At 37.0% G+C, this 22,706-nt stretch overlaps 1 protein-coding gene across 1 annotated transcript in view; it reads right to left on the reverse strand.

Annotated features, from left to right (window-relative positions):
• Positions 1 to 16,052, reverse strand: part of DROSHA (drosha ribonuclease III) — a 99,987-nt gene extending 83,935 nt beyond the window's left edge. Inside the window, 11 exon segments of the mRNA XM_043975570.1 lie at positions 1,430 to 1,558; positions 1,560 to 1,585; positions 4,706 to 4,747; positions 4,750 to 4,845; positions 9,085 to 9,295; positions 9,297 to 9,318; positions 9,860 to 9,889; positions 9,891 to 9,954; positions 15,207 to 15,546; positions 15,548 to 15,574; positions 15,576 to 16,052. Coding sequence (XP_043831505.1) covers positions 1,430 to 1,558; positions 1,560 to 1,585; positions 4,706 to 4,747; positions 4,750 to 4,845; positions 9,085 to 9,295; positions 9,297 to 9,318; positions 9,860 to 9,889; positions 9,891 to 9,954; positions 15,207 to 15,546; positions 15,548 to 15,574; positions 15,576 to 16,052 — 1,464 coding nt within the window.
• Between the last annotated feature and the right edge of the window lie 6,654 nt (positions 16,053 to 22,706).

Below are 22,706 nucleotides of genomic sequence, written 5' to 3' on the forward strand. Positions count from 1 at the left end.
CCCTTCTCTTCTTGAAAATCAGACTTTAGTCTTTCTCATTTCCAAAATCTTTCAAGCCCCCCAATCACATTTTAGTAATAACTGCCAGCTCTTTTCAAACACTAAGATGGGAGTTTTTCTGTGCCCAGTGACTTTAACACATAGATGGTAGCTATATGCTATCTGACCAACAACTCTTCACCTTATTACGGCTTCTACTACCTGATGAACATAGATGGTAGCTATATGCTATCTGACCAACAACTCTTCACCTTATTTCGGCTTCTACTACCTGATGAACAGTTTCCAGGTTCATATATCATTCTCTATGAAAGAGAAAACAAGAAAATTTGCTTGTTGTCCAGTTGTCTCATCATTGTACTTTTTACCTTTATTCCATCCACCTCAAGTAGTTGTCCTTGCCCTTCTTCAATTATAACTTTGTACTCCCAACCTAGCTAAAATGTTTTTATCTTTGGCCTTTGTCACCAGGCTCAGTTCTCCTAGACTTCAACATTCCTCATAGAATCATTTCAATACTTTTGTATTTATCCTGGGTTACCTGACCTTGTTTCTATCTTCTAAGACTTTTAAAAAATTCTCAGTTGAGGAGAATCTTCTGGCAAGTTATATGAGTAAGAAATTGGTTCTTTGCTCAGCTTGCTTCCCTTCATCACTTCAAAATAAAAATTATGACAAATAAAAGAACAACAAAAGCAGTGAATAGGAAAAAAATATCAGAAGGAAATGCCCAGAGGAAAAACACAGACAATAAATAAGTGGAGAAAAAAAATTTTCAAATGTGAAGAAATAATATGAGGTAAAAAGAATGAAGAGAAACTCTAGAAGATAATGCATCCATAATTAAAACCAGAATATTGGGGGAAAAGAATAAGCTACCTAAACCCCTTGGTTGAAAAATTAAAAGAATTAAAAGAGATAAAGAACCTAAGAAGCACAATCCTTCTCCCCAAGGCGAAACAAAAAGATTAGATATCATATTTTGGGAAATAACAAAAAAATTATACTGAATAAATGGTATTAGAGCTAAACGCAGATTCATAGAATCAAAGCTATAGAAATGATCTCTAAGTTTAACCCCAGAAATTCAGCTGCCAGCCAAGAGAAAATATTTTAAACAGCCAAAAAAATAATTTATCTACTAAGATATTCTTGTATAAAATGTTTTTAGGGACAATCTAATGTGCGAGAATGAACCACAGTTCAGAACTTATACACTCAATTAAGGATGACTCAGAAAATCCTAACTGCATTATTTGACTTCAAAATGAAACAAGCTCTAAATAACAACATATTGCACACAGGAAGTGGTATTCTGCCAGCACTGCTGAGCACACCTCTCTTTCAAGGATGCCCGTCAGAAATGTGCAGAAGAGAATGGTCACCAATCATACCAAAGCCCTTTAGAACTTAAAATAAACATACGAACCTGTCCTGGGTCATTATACAGAAGTTTCTTCATGAAGTCGATCAGGGTGGGCTTTTTGCGTTTGATTTCAGCAATTACATCAAAAACATCAGAGTCTGAGCTGCTAGAACAGCTGCTATCATCATCAGAAATCACAGTCAGATTCACTGGAGCTGTCTAATATAACAATTGGGGACAGGGGGGACAGAAGAGAGGAAAGAATTTTTTTTTAAATGTAAGAAACTTCTAGGTGACTGAAATGTCTAAACTTTAGGTGTTTAATCAAAATATTAAATTTTAAAGCACATTCATAAACATTACTGAATCTCTACCCCATACACAGCACTATGTTAGGTACTGTGATAGGTAACACCCAATCTTCTCCTTCTCTCCAATCCATACTTTTGGAGCCTGCAATCTATTTTATAAACAAGATTCATATTTATAAAACTGAAACATAATAAAAATGAATTATATGAACATTAGAAAAGAGGTTAATCAAAGCTAAGTGGCACAGTCTATTCATTTAGTGTAAAAATATAGTGTAGAATAGAATTTAAAAACAAACACCAAACCTGGATCTGGGCTAGGAAAACCTAGATTCCAGTCTCAGAAGTATATTAAAACTAAGAATAGAAGCCTTAAAGGGGACATGATAGCTGCCTTCAACATATCTGAAGAGCTACAGCAGGGTCCCAATTACTATCAATAATGAGTCCCATGAAGTGCTTGTATTATCCAAATTCGTATTGCATATTTCCATTGGGGTGGAACTAATGACCAAATTTTACATTATTATAACTTTGAATAGTGTGGATTTGAATATGTAACCACTTCATGAGATTCATTATTCACATAAATTGGGACCTGGCTATATTCAATGAAAGAAGAAAGAGGCACACTGGTGCTGCTATGCAGAAGGTAGCACAGGAACAATGGAATAATTTTGTGAAGGCATATTTTGCTTCATATAGGAGAATATTCTACAATTTAAACTGTCTAGATACATATTCAATCAAATGCTAGGTGGCCATTTTAATAGCTGTTATACAGGAGATTAATATTATTATTACTTATTATAATAAAATAACAATCAACAAGCAAGTGTTTATTTAAGTGCCAATTCTATGAAAGGAACTGCGAAGTACAAAGGGATATATAAGTAAAAAGAATGAAATAATCCCTACTCACAAGAAGATTGTACTCTAATGGAGAAGACAAGAGCATATAAAAATATAAACAACATAAATATCAATTGAATGACTACAAATATATGCAAAGGAATTAAATACAAAGTAGTCTGGGAAGGCAGGCATTAGCTATATTAAAAGCAGACATTAAAAGCTTACAAAGTATTTAATATTTCATCTATACTACAGACTTTATTGTTAATCTAATAATCTACAATAATCTTGTGAAGCAGATAGTACAGGTATTATTATACTAATTTTACAAAAAAAAAGAAACTGAGGCTCAGAAAGGTTAAAGTTGTACATGGTTACATAGCCACCAGTAGTATTATCATGGGGCAAGATTTATACCCAATTCTATCTTTGACTCCAAAATGATCTCTAATGGTAAATGGCAACATTCTCAATACTATTTACAAATAATATCAGGATGCTGGATATTCCTGACTGCCATTTAAAAAAAAAAGGAAAGAGAGAAAACAGGCATTTATATATAGGATATAGTATAACCACTCTGAAACCAAACCAAAGGCTCTAGGAAGCAAACCAGGAAGGCCATTATATACTTAAAGCTTCAAGCTTAAATTCAGCTGCATGTCAAAATTATTTGTCTTCTATGTACTTATTTCCCAGCCCCTTGAAATCTTGTTTCTGACCCAACCAAATCTACTGAAGCAGTCCTTTCACAGGTTATCAATGATTGATCAATGAAATGCTAAATTGAATGGACTTTCTGAATCCCCATCATCCTTAACTTGTTCATGTCTTTTGACTTACTCCTAGACATCCTTTCATTTCTTGGGCTTCAGAGATACCACTCTTTCCTGGTTCTCTGACCATTCCTTTTCAGCCTCCTTTGCCAGGTCACCCACTTCTTGCCGCATGAAGGAGAGAGGGCATCCTTTCGAACTCTGTCCTGAACATTCATTCTCGTCCTTTTCTATTTTCTCTCTCATTTGGTGATTTTTATCAACTGTGCCAACCTCTAAGCGGATCATTTGCAAATCTATAAATCTAACCTTCATCTTTCACTTGAAAATTAGTCCTACACCACCAGTTAGCCTTTTGGACATTGCTACCTAGATATCTCAAGCACCTCACAGCCAGCAAAAGCAAAATTTATTATTATCCTTCTAAACCTTTCTCACCCCAAACTTGCCTATTTCAGATGAGGTCACTATCATGCTATCACATCAAGTTCATAACCTCAAAGGCATCCTCTATTCTTTCTTCCTCCTCACCCTTCATTGTTCAATTAGATGTCTGTCTAGTCTTAACCATTCTAGTCCCACATCTCACATGTCTTTTCTCTACACTCATATAGCAATTAACCTTTTTAAAGCCCTCATCACCACTCATCTGGATTACTGCAGTAAGTTCCTAATTGTTCTTTCTGCATTTAGTCTCATTTCTCTCCAGTACATAAGCCAGAAAAGAAACAGGTCCAGTAACATAAAGCAGATACTATAGTATTACTCCGCTATTCAAAGCCTTTAGGATAGAATAAAAACTCCTAAGCTTTTAATTGAAGGTCCTTCAGTTTGATTCCAACCCACCCTTCTTTTTCCTCCAACTTCCCTTCTTCTACTTTAAGTTCCAGAAAAAATGACTATTGAATGTCAAATTCCATCATGCCCATGGCTTTATAGAATCGGTGGAGTTCACTTGTTCCTTATCTCTCCTTCTTACAAACTTCCTTCAGGGCTGAACAAAATGTTTATCTCTTCCATGAAGCCATCCTTGACCAGAGCAGCTGTTAAGTGTTTTATCCTCTCAAATGACCCAGTGTTTTCTGTGCTAGTTTTTATCTCCCAATATAGTATGAAAAAACAAGACTATTTTACTTTGTACTTAGTATCCTGCTGTTATGACAGTGCCTTACACATAAGAGGCACCTAAAGGTTTGTTAATTTGGACTGAATTTTGTACGCTCTCTAATAGTGTTTCTGTGAAGTACACACCATGAAATATGATCTACTATTATTACCATTAATAATAATAAAAATTCTCCGAACTTAAAAAAACATTTTCGAGAATTGAAATAGTCTGTTTTAGGCTTAAATAAAGGTACTTTCAACAATTCAGGTAATTCTCCCCAAGGACTTACCTAAGTCCTCATCTAGTTTTGTTTTGGGTGGCTCCCATGGGGCCGCACAGCTTTGGCTTTTGCTTGCCTCTTCCCTAATTCTTCTTCAAACTTTTCATACAAGTCTCGAAGCCTACTTGTCCCAACACTGTAGACTCGCCCTTAAAGGAAAACATACCAAAAATTTTGTAGTATCAACAAATTAATTTAGATAATGAGAGATCTATTGTTTGATACCAAAATATCTGTTTCTACTTTGTTAATTAAAAACAAAATCTCTCTTCCTTCTAAAGATTTACTGCTGATATTCCTAAGGTGACAGAAATAATGAACAATAACAATCCTTTAACTTATCTACCAATGATAATGAGGAAAATGCTATATATGTTTTTTAAAAAGTCAGAAAAAAGGGGATAAAGATCAAAGTAGAGTCTTGCCATTCTCCCATTCCCCCTAAGAATTTAAAAATTTTATATACACCCAAGAGCATTACAGAGAAATCCAGAGAAATACCAAGAAAAAAAAAAGAAAAAAAGTACTTCCTATTAAGATATTTGCTCAGACTTTGAATTCTGGCTTCCATGAAAGAGGTTTTAAAAGTAACAAACGAAAAGAGAAGAACTTGGGCAGAATTAGTAAGGCGGAAAGCACTTTGGATTTGAGAAGACTAAGGATTTAATCTGGGAAAAAGAAATGTGGAAACATTTGGGGGAATTTGAGAAGCTGAAAGAAAACGACTTGAAGATTAAAGATAAAGGACCTAAAGAAAAGGATCTACAATAGCAAGGGAAACAATGAAAAAATGGTTGCATGGAAAATAGCACTTTAGACCTCGAATTATACTATGAGCATTGGGCATCAAAACACATGGTATTGGTTAAAAAATAGAAAAGACCAATGGAACAGACTACAAAAAGGAGAATCAAAAGCAATTGAAACTCAATAATGAAGGGCTTGATATCTAATAAATCAAAAGCACCTTCTTTGTGAGATAAGCAGTAGGAATATAAAAAGATGCAAAAGACAGTCCAGAGTAGAATTCACAATCCATACAGAAGCTTGCATATTTATGACAGAACAACAGAGGAAGGAGAAACAAATCTCCTCCTACAGGAGATTGGCATGGAGAGGGAAAGTGAAGTAAGAAAGTAAAGCGAGGAGAAGGACAAACCCCTCCCAAAGGGGAGGAGCAAGGAGATGGCAAGAGTGGCATTTCATTTTCCTTGGGAACTGCTAATCCATGAAGATATGATGGGTCTGCTTATCTACAAGGGTCCCAGCTGCACAAGCTACAGATCACATAGTATAGACTGACTGACTGGTGCAGCTTGGGGGTAAAACACAACTATTGTCAGTTGGCGGGCTTCATCCTTGACACATTCAGGGTTTCCTGAATATTCCATGTCTATTGTTTCTGGAAAATAAGGCTATTCAAAAGAATAGCTTAGGGGACCCCTTAGCATTCCTTAAATGGTTTAAGAGGAAATGCCTGGAGCCAGGAGATAGAATTTCTTGTTTATGCAAAAGCCTGGGATACCACTGTTGTAAGATTGAAAGAGGAGGTGTTGGGGAGTAAGGAGACTGGAGAAGAGGGATTTGAATGCCAAAACCATATTTACTTGCTCCTAGAGGCAATAGGAAGCCACTGGAGTTTATTGAGTTGGGAGTGGCGAGTGGGGAGTAGGGGAAGGAAAGACATGATTGGACCTACATTTTAGGAAAATAGCTTTAGCAACTGAATGGATAATAGACTGAAGTGGGGAGAGCCCAGAGGCAGGCAGACCCACCAGCAGACTACTTCAATCATCAAGGTGTGAAATGATAAGGACCTACACTAAAGTGGGGGTTTAAAAGGAGAGAAGGGGACTAACTGAGAGATATTGCAAAAGGTGAAATTTGAAATCTTTACAAGAGCTTAGCTATGGGAATAAGAGAGTGATGATGGGAAATATAAATTACCTAGGAAAAAACTACAAAATGTATACATAAATGTCAAGAAATGGTATATATGATAAATACAAGAGATATGAGAGAACACTCCAACCTGCCTTTTGTAGAGGTAAAAGGTTCACAAATGTTACATATATATATATTTATTCAGATTTTTTTCACCATATCAATAAATTCTGTTGATTTCTTTTTCTTTTAAAGAAACATTTAAGAAATATGGGATGACTATCAGGGAGTGGAAGTGATACAGAGGATACCTATAATGTAGAAACAGAAAACATCTAGGGGAAAAAAAAGAAAAATATACCAACAGGAAGAAATCCAGGAACCAGCCACAGCATGGTAGGTAAAAAAAACCAATCAATTTGCTGAGGGCAATGGAAAGGGAAGATGGGAGGGAGGGAAGAAAGAGGAAAGAGAATTAGTAGAAAGAAAAATGGGAAAAAAGATAGAAAAAAGAGGGTACTCTTGGTGAGGAATAACACTGTCACCATTACAGGTTCACAGACAAAGCTTGAAGAAAATAAAGACACAGACTAGTTCATCTCATTTTACAAATGAGGAAACCTCAGGTCTAGAAAAGTTTGTGACTTGCCTGAAGTCACAAGGATAGGGGCAGCTAGGTGGCACTGTGGAATAAAGCACCGGCCCTGGATTCAGGAGGACCTGAGTTCAGGTCCGGCCTCAGACACTTAACACTTACTAGCTGTGTGACCCTGGGCAAGTCACATAACCCCAATTGCCTCACTAAAAAACAACAACAACAACAAAAACAAAACAAAGGATAGTAAGTAGCAAAGGCAGAGAATTCGAAATTCACAAATCCTGACCCAACCACACAAACAATCACATGGTCAAGATCTATACTTAAGGATAAGTACTCTGGCAGCAGTGTTTAGGAACAAAGGGGTGTGTGAGCGAGACTCTGAAGGAAGGACAACCAATCAGGAGACTGTTGCCAAAATCCAGGTGAGTAGTAGAGAGAAAAGATGGGAGGGGAAAAATGGAAGGTGGAATGGCAAGGGATAGTGGAGTACAGGATAATGGTGAATGGACAAATGTGAGAGCTTTGAAGGATGGTGGTGCCTTTGATTGAAAAAAAGAGGGTTAGATTGGGGGGGGGGTGGTAGGTGGGAAGGGCTGGAGTGATGATGAATTTCCTCAGTTCATCAGGTTAAAATATCTGATTGGGGGGGGGGGGGCGGCGGCTAGGTGGCGCAGTGGATAAAACACCGGCCTGGATTCAGGATATTACCTGAGTTCAATCTGGCCTCAGACAACCTTGGCACTTAACTAGCTGTGTGACCCTGGGCAAGTCACTTAACCCCCATTGCCCTGCAAAAAAATATATATATATACATATATATCCGATAGGCACGAGACTGGGGTTAGATATACAGATCTGGGAATCATTTGTATAGAGATGGGTGAAACCCATGGAAGCTGATAAGAGTACCAAGAAAGGTATAGAGGAAAAGAGGATTAGGGATAGAAACCTAAAAGAATACTCACAATTGTAGTGTATGATAGATGATGAGCCAGCAAAGGAGATGAATAGTGGTTAGATAAGCAAGAAGAAAACTAGGAAAATAAAGTGTCATGAAACCCAGAGAGGACAAAATACTGGGAGTAAGTGGCCAACATTGACAACGGCAGAAGACAGGGTGAGAAGGATTACAACTGGAAAAAAAAAAAACATCTGATTTGGCAAGAAAGAGATCAATGGAAATTTTTAAACGGGTGTGCTTTCAGTTGAGTGATGATGAAGAAAACTGCAAAGGATTGAGGAGTGAGTGTGAAAGGAGAAGTGGAGACAGTAAGTATAAAGCGTTTTGTTTTGGGTTTTTTCCCCTAGAAGTTTAGTTTTTAAAAGAGAAGAGAAAGTAGGCTGGGTAAAAAAATTTTAAGAATCGGGAGATACTGAAAATTGTTGAAGACAATAAGGATTAGTACATAGAAAGAGGTTGAGATTGAAGAAGAAAGATGTTGCAATTTTCTGGACAAGACAGAACTGGATAGAATCAAGGTCGGATGTATAGTGGTGGCTCAGAAGGAAGAAGAGCCATTTTCAAAGACTGAGGGAAAGGAAGGGAAAGCTAAGGATGATAAGAACTGCTATGGGAAGCTATTCATTATAATTTTCTTGTCTGTAATGTAGTTCCAAGAGAAAAACTCATTCTTCCTCAAATTCCCATTTGGCAAATGCTTTATGTTTATTCTTATACTAAGAAAAAAAAGATGTTCCCACATTCAAAATTATAAAATTTGGAGGCTGTGGGGTGGTGGAGAACACAGAAGTCTTTTATGCGTTGATGCATGTAATCTTAAAATGTCTAATTCTAAAGTTCTGTCTCTAGAAAAATGGCTTGTTTTGTTATCATCTTAAATTCAAATTTAATACAGTAAATGTTGACTATGTGCAAAATACTTCCCACTTTGCTTCAGACTACCACTTGATCCAATGGGGTCATTAGAATAGTAGCTTTCTGATGAGTAACACGAAATCCAGACAGGTTTAAGCAGATCCTCTTCTTCTTCTTCATTTTTGTCAGGCATGATCTCCTCTGGCTCTTTGTCCTTGATTGAGGTATAACTCTTTTCTTTGCCAGAATTCTGGTTGTCAACCCATCGATCTCTGTCATCTTCCCATCGAGTTCTCTTTCTTCTCTCTACTTGGAGATCGGCTTCATCAAGAAAGAAAGGAAAAAAAAACCAAAAAACTGCCTTGCAGTCAAAATTAACAGCACTCTGTAAATTTTAAGAGAAACACACCCTTCTATCTCAGTTTTGTAAACAAATGTTCATGGTCATTCACTGATAATTTTGCTCTTAAATTGCTATCACTTTATACCCCTACACCTGCATTAGAGGTAAGCCACAACCTTCACTAGACAGAGACATATTAAGATATTTGGTAACTACCATTGATTAATACTTCAATACAGGTAAATAAGGCACTTTCAACGAGGAAAAAATGCTTTACTTTCATAATTTCATACCAAAATATGTACTGAAAAGGTTTAAGACCAATATATTCTGAAGGTTATAGAGATCCTCCAAAGTTAATAGCTGTTCTAGGTCTTCAAAAACAACTTGAATAGTTTAAATTTGGAACTAATGTCAAATACTTTAAAGTGTTATTTTATAATCTTACAAATCTAGAGTGAACACAGTTAGATTTTTCCTAGTTCAACACTACTATCAAACCAATGCCTTTAGTCTTACCTGCTGGTTCGCTTGTACTCTTTTTGTAGGTCTGTCTGGAGATGGGGATCTTCGGCTTTCCCGGTGCCTGTGCTGTCCCTGTCCCTCGTCCCGTTCTCAGCTCTCTTAAAAGGTTTAATACACAAAGCTGTTTTTCTGATAGAAAAGGTTCTAAAACCACCATCACATTTGTTGTTATTAATGTGCTTCCAAATAAAAAGACCCTCACTAACAGAAATTTTCTAATTTTGCTTACCAGAGCATTTGCTATTTGTCATTAATTCTAAGAAGATAAAGCAACATTTTCAATTAACAAAAAAGTAGACCTCTTCAAAATGTTTATTGGCGATGAAAACTACTTTCGAACCCTCACAAAAAAAAAACCCACCTGAAATTCTAAAAATAAATGGTCAATTTTTCTCAAGATTTTCCAATCACCATCCTTACTAATCTAGGTCTGTCAGGTAAAATTAATATACTCTGGGGCAGCTGGGTTGGCACGGTGGATGGAGCACCAGCCTGGATTCAGGAGGACCTGAGTTCAAATTCAGCTCAGACACTTGACATTACTAGCTGTGTGACCCTGGGCAAGGCACTTAACCCAATTGCTCACAAAACAAACAAAACAAAATTATATACTTCCCACTGCTGCATGGGAAACATACCATTCTATCAAAATATAACGTAACTTGAAATGTAACATTAAGAAATATACAGGTTGAGGTTTTATTAAAATTTTATCTACAATTTTAAAAAAAGGTATCAATTAGCATTAAATCAACTGATAGGTGAAATCCTGTGATGTTAAAACAAATAGATATATTTCAACTATGCCTTAATGAATATCTGGAAAAAAATTTCCAAAATGAAATTCAGTATTATCAGAGGATCTTGAACAGAAGATACCTATCAAACTAAGGGAAATAACCAAATAATTCTGGAAAGTGAATGAGGGCTGAGAAAAAGCCATGGTACCTTTAATAATAGAAAGTAAAGACCTTAAAAAACAAGTAAGATTTTCATGAGAAAATAATGTCAGCCTTTAGTTTCTAATTAAGAATTCTGTGACTAAGTAATAGTATGTTTTAACTTTAGAAAATCAGAACTTATATAAACAGAAGAGATAACTGACCCAATGTTTGTATTTAAAAGGATTTTTTGTTTGTCTAAGGTTACTGAGGAAATCTTTTAATAAATATATGTCCTCCTAGTGATTCAATTTGCCAAAATCTGCCTTCACACAATAGTTTTTTTCAGTAACACACCTGTTGAAACAGAGGACATTGTTGTATTTTTTTGGGGGGGGGTTTGGGGCAATCGGGGGTTAAGTGACCTGCCCAGGGTCCACAGCTAGTGGCCAAGTGTCTTGAGGCCAGGATTTTGCACTCAGGTCTCCTGAATCAAAGGCCGGTGCTTTTATCCACTGCGCCACCTAGCTGCCCCCATTGTTGTATTTTTAAAAGATTTTTCTAGTTTAAAAGTAGTGTCCAACCAAAGATGAGCACGGAGATGTTAGGTCTCTTGAATTTGATGTGACCTTTAAAAATATAGCTTCAATTCAATCTCTTGCAGTATTAATTCTATCTTAAACCATAATAAAAGACTGCTGCTGAAAAGAAAAATGTCATAATATCTACATACATATTCCAAAAGAAGTCTTTTTGAAATAATTTTAAAAGACCTGAGAGAAAATGCAAATATGCATTAGAAGGACAGTGATAACCAAAAGCACCCAAAGAAAACTAACTAGGCATGATAAAGGCCTTGAGAACATGAGAATATGCATATAAAGATTAGTTAAAGAAAACTGGACATATCTGGCTTTGAGAAATATAGACTAGGAAAGATATAATGACTATTTTCAAGTATTTAAAGGCTATCCTTTGAAATGAAATGAGGATGTAAAATGCCTGGGCACCAAAGTTACAACTAAAAACAAAGGTATAGAATTACAAAGAGGTAAATTTAGATTTGAAGCTGAGAAAACTTTCTTAATAATTAAAGCTATTAAAAATAGAATAGATCAGTTTGGGAGGTTAGCTAATTGTTGGGGATATTACAGAGGAGAATTCTCGTTTGGTACTTTTAGGTCCCTTACAAAATTCTGAAACGTTATTGATACTAAATGATGTGTAAAGTTAGAGTTGGAAAATCAGATTATGTAGTCTTTTATGTTGAGTTTAAGCATCTTAACCATTGTTTTATGGTGTTTTTTCAAAATCTGTCATTCATAGGGTATGATGTATTCATAGACAGAATACACATTTCTACACTAACCTTTAACAAATTAAGTTCACCTTAAAAATTGTTCAGGCCTTATGGGAAGGGAATAAGTATGTTTATAAATGAAGGTGATATAAAAAAATTACATCAATAATTGTTTAAAAATTGGTCAGCACCGGCCCTGGAGTCAGGAGTACTTGAGTTCAAAATTCCGGCCTCAGACACTTAACACTTACTAGCTGTGTGACCCTGGGCAAGTCACTTAACCCCAATTGCCTCACTAAAAACAAAAACAAAAACAAAAATGGTCAGGGAGGCAGCTAGGTTGGCGCAGTGGATAGAGCACCGGCCCTGGATTCAGGAGTAACCTGAGTTCAGGTCCGGCCTCAGACACTTAAACACTTACTAGCTTGACCCTAGGGCAAGTCACTTGACCCCAACTGCCTCACCCCAAAAAAAAAAAAAAATTGGTCAGGCTCATCTTGTCTTGCTATTGTTGGACCTTGCTTTAAAAAGAAAGGACAGAGTTTTGGGAAAGGATAGATTATTTTTTGCTACTCTTTCAAATTGTACTAAATAAAGACAGAGAAAGAAGTCATATGAAATCTAAATTTAATTCATTAAATACAATCTTATTATAAATCTGCAAAGTTTTAGTCTCGGTGTAAATGCTTTTAGAAATTACACTAGAATTTTAGATTAAACAGAAGCATAAGGTCGGTTCCACCCAAGAGAATCAAATGGATTTTGGTTATAGATGGTATCTTCTGTAAGGCAGTCTTGTGTGTTCTTGAAGTATTGTGTCTCCTATATCATGGCACTACTCTAATATGTATAGAGAGATAGTTATAAAGATTGGCAAAATCCAGATAGTCATTCCCATGACAGTAAAAGGTAAAAAGGTATAGCAGCAATATTATGTATCGATAGCAGGATATTTCATTCAGCTTGAAAATGTACTTCACTATTCCAGATATTCTCTTAGGTCTCTGGACATCTTAGTTTTGTCCAAAAAAACAAAGCATCATAAGCCTAAAAATAAGTCTAAAATTAAAAGGGCTTAATGTTTATACAGTAGCTTTAAGAGTTCATCTAAGGGGTAAGACCTAGGTAGAACAGTAGATAGAGAACTGGTCCCATTGGATTTCAGGAGGACCCCGAGTTCAAAATCTGGCCTCAGACACTGACACTTACTAGCGTGTGTGACCCCTGGGCAAAGTCACTTAACCCCAACTGCCTCACAAAAAAACCCAAACAAACAAAAGAGTTCATCTAACAGCTTTACAAAAGTACCAGGAAAAAAAGTACCCAAAGGTTGAATGAAAGTCTCAGTTAAGCTTTCCCCAAAGACTAGAACACATAATCACTTAAAAATCTGGAAAACATAATCCAAGGTCTCTCTAGTATGGAATGAACAGACATGACTGGACTCACTGGTTCTTGCTGAATTAAAAAAAAAAAAAAGGGAGGAGGGAGGATGCTTATTCACTTTCACACTCTCCCAGCATATTTCGGACTGCTAACCTAAATGAAATCCTGTCTCCTTACAAGTCTTAATCACACTGAGGCAGTGCCTAATTTGGCTATGTCTTCTCCATTTTTTAGGCATTCCTTTCCCATTCATAGGGCCCCACAAACTACATGAATCCAGCATACATTGTGATCTTTACATATACATACACTTTCTACAAAGAGGAAAATAAAGAAGGACTCATAATGGAAAATGCTCTCCAGGTCCCAGAAAAAGAACTGGATTCTGAATGCAGATTGAACCATACTATTTTTACTTTTTTTGTAGCTTTTTTTTTCCTTTCTTGAGGTTTTTCCCTTTTGTTCTAATTCTTCTTTCACAACATGACTAATGTGAAAATATGTTTAATGTGATTGTACACGTATAACCTATATCAGATTGCTTGCTGTCTTGGGGAGGGAATAGGGAGGGAGAAAAATTGGAGCTCAAGATCTTATAAAAATGAATGTTTGAAACTGTCTTTGCATGTCACTGGAAAAAATGAAGTACTGTTGAGATTGTGGGGGGGAAAAAAGGAAAAAGAGAACTTCCCTTCTTTCCTTCACTTCTGCTGTTATTTCTATTAGTGGCAGAAAATGGTTATCATCCTTTAATGCCAATATGTTAAATCTCAATTAAATTGACAGAGGAGTACTGAAATGCTTATGTAGAAGCAAGCCTAAAAGGTCATTTGTTTATTGGAGAAACTATGGGAAAATGAATAGAAGAAAAGAATGTGCCTTTGTGAGGACCTGTAACCTTAACTGGGTATATAATGTATTTATTTTTAGTGTGGAAAATGCTATAGGAAAATGAATTTAAACTCCAAGGGAGAGAAAGGAAGAATGGAAATATATTAGCATGACAAGAGTAAATACTGACCCATATCAACATTATAAGGCACAAGTAATATAATCATTTTCTACTTACTGTGTTCTCCCTCTAAAACTTTGTTTTTCTTGTTTTATAGATATTTGGTCTTATGAAAAAGAAAAACAGTAAGTCTGGAACATAGTAGCTTTAAGAACAAGAATTTCTCCATTATAAGTAAGAAAGATCCATTAACATCACAGTAAAAAGATTTTAACACATTTGACCCCGGCAAGTTGCTTTTTGATTGATTACCATCACTTAGCACATTTCCTCTAAAATAAACAAAACCTATGTGAAGAAAACATACAATAAACTCCCATTTATCCAGAATTGTTTCAGTAAGTATGCTAGTTAACTTAATAATTTGGTTCACTGACACTATATCACAATGATATTACTAATTTCCAAGAATGAAACCAATACATACTTAACTCAAAATTATACTAACACAAATGAATCTTTCTTAGATAAGTCAAGGAACTTAAAATCTTGCACTAAGGGTTATTATCAGGCATATCAATGATCACTTTAGAGTACTATAAGAACAACAGGTTACTGTTGGAATGAGAGCTGAGTGAATTGTGACTATCTCTGGTCCTTTATATCACATTATTGCCTAAATAATTCAATCCCTGGAATTAGTTGCTTTATCCATGATTTGAAAAAATAAATCCCATTTCAATTTCTGGTTTAGGTTATGGATAAATGGAAACTTGCTTGTATTTGGGTCTTTGCCAAATCTATCAAAAAATCCAAGATAGCCTGCTTACCTGCTATGCTCATAACTTCGGTGACGAGGTGGCGTCCTCCCTCTGTCATAATCTGATCTATGGCGGCTACTTTCTTGTCTCCTCCTGTCTGGACTTCGGGTTCTGTCCCGCCGGTCTCCGTGACTATCTGACCGGTGTCGGTCGCCATGTCCATGACTATGTTCTCGATGCCGGTGGTCATCATAGTGCTTACTCCTTTCTGGGGACCTCCTTTCACTCGAAGGCTTTTCTACCTGATACTGAGTTGGGTGCCTAAAATGGCTACTGCTGTTATTGTTACTGCTGGTCTGAAAAGAACTAGAGTTATTCTGGTAACTAAAATTAGGAGGTGGGGAAAGACTGCTGTGAATAGGCTGTGGGAATAAACTGAAGGGTAATTAACTTGTGGTGGAAGGAGGCTGGGGGTGGGTGGCAGGGAAGGAGGTGGCATCATATAGGGAAAGGTAGTTTGAGTAGCAGGTGTTCCAGGTACTGAAGTGTTAGTAGGAGTAGGTACAGGAGGAGGAACAGGAGGAAAACAAGGTGGTACTGGAAAAGTTGGCCTCACTTGATGGTTGGGGAGAGGTGGCCTGAGGGGACACTGGGTAACAGGAGTCTGTGCTGCTGGAGGCACAGGTGGGGGGTAGGGCACAAAATCTGGCCTGGGTGGCAAGTAGCTTGTAGTTGGAGGACTTGTGAAAGTGGTTGGGGGGGCAACTGGTTGTTCATACTGGTATTGCCCAGTAGGCTGCTGGGGATGAAGCTGTCTCAAATTCTGAGGCCGGAAGGTTTGAGTCGAAGCTCTTCCACCAGATCCTCCTCGTCCTCGGGAGTTGCCTCGTCCAGAGTGGAATGACATTCTTTGACTGAAATTTTAAAACAATGAATAAGAATAAAATAAATCTCATCATATAAAACCTTGTTTCACAATAATGCAACCATACAGTTATCAAATGATGGGACCCTAATCAAGCTACTGAAATGTCCACTGCCTTCCTTTCTATCCATACCCTCCAAATCCAGTCCCAAATGCTGTCTCACTAATAAAACCAGACTACATTAGGCAGCACTGAGCTCTCCTTCTGATCCAGTGAGAACTTCTTTAGGCTCTGTAATCTTAACTACTAGAAGGTACCCTTAGCTTTCTTCTTCTAGCCTTCCTGAAGATTCAGGTACTAGCCTCACACCCTCTAATAATACTCTTTTTTTCCAATATAAACCCAGGCACATAGAGTTACTGAGGCTTCAAGGAACTAAACTTCAAATATCTTGGTGTTCCTGAAAAGTACTTGAGGCTCCAGCTCACTTTTGGACATGAAATTTGATCCAAGTCTTACCTCAAACATTTAAATAGGAAAGTCTCCCTAATGCCACTTGATGGTAAATTTAAGATAATAAATCTAAGAAATAAAGGCGAAAAAAGAATCGACTCCAGGCTCTGAAGACAGTTTATAGAAAGGCACAGAGGTAGGGGTGGGAATGCTTAGTTCAGGGAACAGGAGGCAGCTGATCTGTCTGGAATATGGACACGAAGGAAGGTAGCTACTGCAATCTGAAGGGAGTCAAATGCCAAGTTTAAACATGTATATATTATGCTACAGACAATACAGAAATCACTTAAGATTTTTGAACAGAGAGGTGATATCATCTCATAAAGAAGAGAGAGGCAGTGGAGGATAAAGCAGTCTAAAGAAAGGTTGGCAAAATATCCAACTAGCAAAGTCATCTCAGAGGCAGAGAGAGTGTTTAAATAGCTATGTAAAAGATGGAAATGGACTCCAATCATTATTATATGACATAGTTCCAGAAATGGTAGCCATACAAGTAATACAAGGGTATACAATTAAAGGTATTAATACCAGAAGAGATAAAATTATCCATATTTGCAGATAAAATGAGGGTGTACTTGGAAAACCTTAGACAATCAGTGAAGGACCTGAGATAATTAACAGCTACAACAAGATAGCAGGATACAAAATAAATACACAGAATTGATCAGCATTTCTAAGTCATACTAATAAAATGTATAAAATAGCTCTGAATTAACCTACCAAGACAGAATACAATAAATACAATTATAAAACACTTGACAGAAATAATGATAACAATATAAATGGAGAACTAGTCACTCTTCATAGCTGGACTGTACCAATGTAATAAAGATGATAAAACAATCTAAGTCAATTTCACATTTTAGTACCATAGTAATCAAATTATCTAGGGGATACTTCCTAGCACTAGACAAAAGAACAAAAAATTCACTTGGAGGACTAAAAGGTCTAGAATCTCAAGGAGAAATAATAAGAAAAGACATGCATGAAGAAGCCACATTACCCGACTCAAATTACACTATAAAGAAGTAATCAAAACTATTGGTACTGGTTAAAAGCAGAAAAGTAGATGGATGAAACAAACTAAAGAAAAGCAGGAAAAATACAAAACTGAAAAGTACAGCCAAATGTCAAGTGTCTGAGGCTGGATTTGAACTCAGGTCCTCCTGAATCCTGGGCCATGCTTTATCCACCGCGCCACCTAGCTGCCCCCCAGTACAGCCTAGTTTTTGATAAACCCAAGAACATAATTACACTGAGGGATAAAAAGTCTTTTTCAAAAGAACTATAAAAAAACTGGAAAGAAATATGGCAAAAATTGTATAGACCTACATCTTATACTAAAATAAGTTCAAATGGATAAATGTATGTACTATCCAAATATAAAAATCACATTCAACAAATTCCAGTGGCTTCTTACTACTATCAGGTTAAAAACTAACCTAAATTGTTCTCTTCTTAAAGCCCTACATACCTTACCCCAACCTACCTTTCTAACTTCACTGGAAATTACCTCCCTCCTTTATTCCACAATCCAGTTGACTGGCCTTCTGTTTTTCATATATGATCATGTGTCTTTATGCCTTTGAACTCGTTGTCTGCACCCATAGAATGAACTCCTTTTCATCATCCCTCTCTCACCGAGTTCTTTTCTTCCTTCAAACTGTTGCTCAGGTACTATCTGCCATATGAAGCCTTTCTTGATCCCCTCAACTACTAATATCTGACTTCTCTTTCAAAACTACCTTGTACTTAACTGCACACACACATGTATTTATGTATATGTGCATGTGTATTTATACTGTACGTATATAAGCACATACATAATACTGTCTCCTCAATTAGAATACAAGTTCCTTGCAAGCAGGAAGGTTTCATTCTTTATACCTATATCTTCAATGTATAACATAGGGCCTGGCACACAGTGCTTAATAAATATATGTTGATTGTTTCATTATTTTTTAAATTGAATAGAATGCCAGATCCCTTTACAACTATGGCTAGGGGAAGAATTCTTAAATAATGAATAAAGACCATGGTGGGTGGCTACGTGGGGGAATATGGTACAGACAGTATAGACACATCTATACTACTTCCCTTGGTGATCTCATTAGCTCCCATGGATTTAATTATCATCTTGATGCTAATAATTCTCACAGCCACCCATCTATCCCTACCTTCTCTGCTGATCTCCAAGTCCCCAATCTGTTACCAATGCCTATTTTCACCTTTGCAGTACTCCTAAAATACACCCTCTTCTGACACTGCCACCACCATTTTGCAGGCTCTCAATCACCTCATGTCTAGACCATTGCAATAGCCTGCTGGTTGCTACACCTCCCTAATCAATTAAATGTAACATAGAAGACTATTTACTGTCATGACTAGTATTCAAATTCTTTTGTAACCCATCCACCTCACTCCCTTTCAATTTTTCAGTTTACTTATATCTTATAGCTCTCCAAATACTCTCTGATCCAGTGACACAGACCTCCTTTGCTATTCTACATACAAGATACTCTATCTCTTGGCTTTCAGCATCTCACCCATGCTAGAACTTCTCCCTCTTCACCTCTGCCTCCTGGTTTCCCAGGCTTTTTTCAAGAACCAACTAAAACCTATCTACAGGAATCTTTTTGTAATCCCTCTTAATCATAGAGCCTTTTCTATGCTAATTATTTCTCATTTATCCTGTATATAACTTTTTTCTACATATGTTTACTTGTCCCTCCCCTTAGGTCATGAACTCTCACAGGATCAGACCACCACCTAGTACCTTAGGAAAATGGACTCTATCAACATTTTTGTTTTGTTTTGCAGGGCAATGAGAGTTAAGTGACTTTTCCCAGGGTCACACAGCTATTAAGTGCCAAGTATCTGAGGCTGGATCTGAACTCAGGGCCAGTGCTTTATCCACTGTGCAACCTACCTGCCTCTCCATCAACATTTTTTTGGGGGCAGGGCAAGGAGGGTTAAGTGACTTGCCCAGGGTCACACAGCTAGTAAGTATCAAGTGTCTGAGGGCGGATTTGAACTCAGGTCCTCCTGAATCCAGGGCAGGTGCTTTATCCACTGCACTACCTAGCTGACCCTCCATCAACATTTTTTAACACCTAAGGTTTACACCATTTTTTAGTTGTTTTGTCTGGGGTGGGGTTGGGGAATGGGTGTATTCTGGCTTTTTCATAGTGGAAAGAACCCTGAATTTAGAACCAAAAGACCCCAGGTAAGAATTCTGGCTCTGCCAGTTACTTTCTCTGTGATTTGCTGGTTGACCCAGATGCTCTCTATGGTCCCAGCTCACTCTAAATTCTCTAAAATTATTCTGATCTTCCATTTTAACATTTACCAAGTCTTCCTCATTCTATTACTTAACCACTTCATATGGATATATCTTTTCCCCTCAAAGAGATGGAGTTCCTTAAGGGCGTAAATCTTTTGAGCTTCTCTGATATACCCCAACAGCAACCAAATAAAGTATTTGCTAAATTGAAAAGAATTAAGATTCAAGACACAAACTAATGCTGACTTATTAGATACAGAGCCTCAAAAAAATGAAAGGCTAAGATACATGCTCCTGTGACCAGTAGTCTCAATAGGTGGAAACAGCCTCCTTCAATGGAGAAATAAAGACCCCTAAATTTCTTATGCTTTATTTACCTCTAACTTGCTGCAAGGCTCTGAGAAAAATGACTTCACCTTCCTGTGCTCTAGTCTTCCTCCTGTGTAAAATAAGGACATATATCAAACAGTGAAGTTATATACTCGACTTAAAATGAAGTGTCATACCATTTTTTTTTTAAACTGAAAGAAAGTGCATATAAGTATCTTTCATAATTGTGACTGGGGGAAAACTCTTAACCAAACAAAGAGTAGACAAGATCATAAAAGCTAAAATGCATAAATTTTATTACATGATATTAAAAGCTTAACAAAAAAAATTAGTGAAGCTAGAATAAGGAAAATAGTCAATAAGGGCCATATAGCAAAGATATATATGTAGGGTATTTAACTGGGCTCCCAAAGATTCAAGTACCATCACTATAAAGACAAATCCCATTTGTGTAGACATAATCTTCTTTCTCCTTGGTTCTCCTCCTGCACTAGCAACTTCCTTCCTATTAGATATTTCGAACGCGATGTCCATCCCATAAGTAAATCTAAAAGACCTACTCCTCTTTCTATAAGTTGTATTTCTCTGAAGGGTAACATCATTCTTCTAGTCACTCACAACTTGCATTATTTTCTCCCTCGCCTCACATGTCTAATCATTTGCCAAGTCTTTTTTTTTTAAATCTCCATAACATTTCTCACATCTGTCCCCTTCTTTCTACTCACATGGCTACTACCCCTGAAACCCTCAAAACCTGTCACCTAAACTATTCCAATGGCTTCCTAATTAGTCTCTTTGCTGCACTTGTCTCTAACTCACACTCTATAGCTGAGATATTTCTAAAGCCTAAGTCTAACCAGGTCACCCCCTTGTTCAAGAAAATCCATCAACTTCCTATTGTCACTACAATCAAATATAAACTCCTTAGTTTGAAATTTAAACTCTTCACACTCACAGTAAAACTATCTAGACTTATTATAAAATATGCCCTTACATGAATTGTAGCATATAACCAAAGGGTTTCCTTGCTGTCCCTCATATATAACATGCCATCTCTCACTCTCTCCTCCTTTATACAGGCTGTCCACCCCATGCTTGCAACATACTCCCTTCTTGTCTTTCCTTGTTAGAATTCCTAGCTTCTTTCAAAGATCAGTTTAAGCACTGCCTCCTATACTCAAGATTCCCCTGGATTACTAGTGCCTCTCCCCACCCTATATTTAATTTGTACCTACTTTGTTTTCCCACAATAGAATGTAAGCTCCTTGAGGGCAAGAACTGTTCATTTTTCTCTTTGTATTCTCAGTGCTTAAAATGCTGCCTGGCATTATATTCATTAAGCAGTGGTTGACCTGGAAAAAAATCAAATTCTACTCCATAGTTATCATTGGCATGGATGGGAGTTTTGGATAAGCATGTACATCTTTCAGTTAAAGACAGTTCATAAACACTGTGTGCCAGGAACTGTGTGCTAAAGGCTAAGGAAAAAAAGAAAAGCAAAAGACAGTCCCTGCTTAACGAGCTCAGTTTAATGGGAGAAACAACATGAAAATCATTATGTATAAACAGGTTTTTTTACAGGATAAACTGGAGATAATCAACAAAGGGAAGGCACTGAGATTAAGGAAGAGCTGGAAAGGCTTCCGGTGGAAGGTGGAATTGCAGTGATGAGAAGGCTGAGAATTCTAGGCAATGGGGACAGCTGGTATAAATGCACAGAACTGAGAGATGGAGTGTCTTGTTCAAAGAACAGGAAGTAGGACAATGTTGCTAAATAGAAGAGTGTGGGAGATAGGAAGGAGGATGTGAAGTATAGGAAGGTAAAAGACTTGTGTTTTAGGAAGATCACCTTGACAACTAAGTGGAAAATGGACTGGAGCTGGGGAGAAATTTATGGAAGGGAGTCATCGCAGCATCAGGGTGGCAGTGTCAGAGGAAATAAGTTAGGAAAAATGAGGATGAGGTATATTAAGAAAAAGATATATTCGTGAGAGGACACACAATGAGAGGGAAGCATAAACAAAGATTATTTGGGTCAAGGTGAAAGGAACAAAAAAAGTAATCCTGTCAGTGGATAAAATACAGACAACCTAGATTTTAAAAAAAGAAATAGATGAGAAGTTTGTAGAACACATGACAGAAACATGATATAGTAGTCACAGAGGACTTATCCAGAATCTGCCAAAAGCTTAATTTCACCCTTGAAAAGGTGGAAGAGCCAACAAAGGGAAAGTATGTTCTGGAGCTGATTCATACTAATAAGGAGAAACTGGTTGCTGGGGTGGAAATGATGGAAATTCTGGGAGATATGAATTCTTTCTTCCAGAGTTTGACAGAAGAGAGGTAATCTGCTACAGTCTGTAATGTACCCTAGATATGGGGAGAGCATATTTCAAAGGATTCAGAGGAAAAATAGATAGTATCCCATGAAGCAAAATGCTACAGGGGAAATTAACCTGGGAAAAATGGGAGATAGTTAAGAAATTCTAAAAACAGAAAGAAAATAATTCCTATGAGAAGGGGGAAATGGGATTTATCTGAAGAAACTAATGTAAATGCACAGAAGTCA

Source organism: Dromiciops gliroides, chromosome 1, assembly GCF_019393635.1.
Source record: "Dromiciops gliroides isolate mDroGli1 chromosome 1, mDroGli1.pri, whole genome shotgun sequence".
NCBI classification, from domain to species: domain Eukaryota; kingdom Metazoa; phylum Chordata; class Mammalia; order Microbiotheria; family Microbiotheriidae; genus Dromiciops; species Dromiciops gliroides.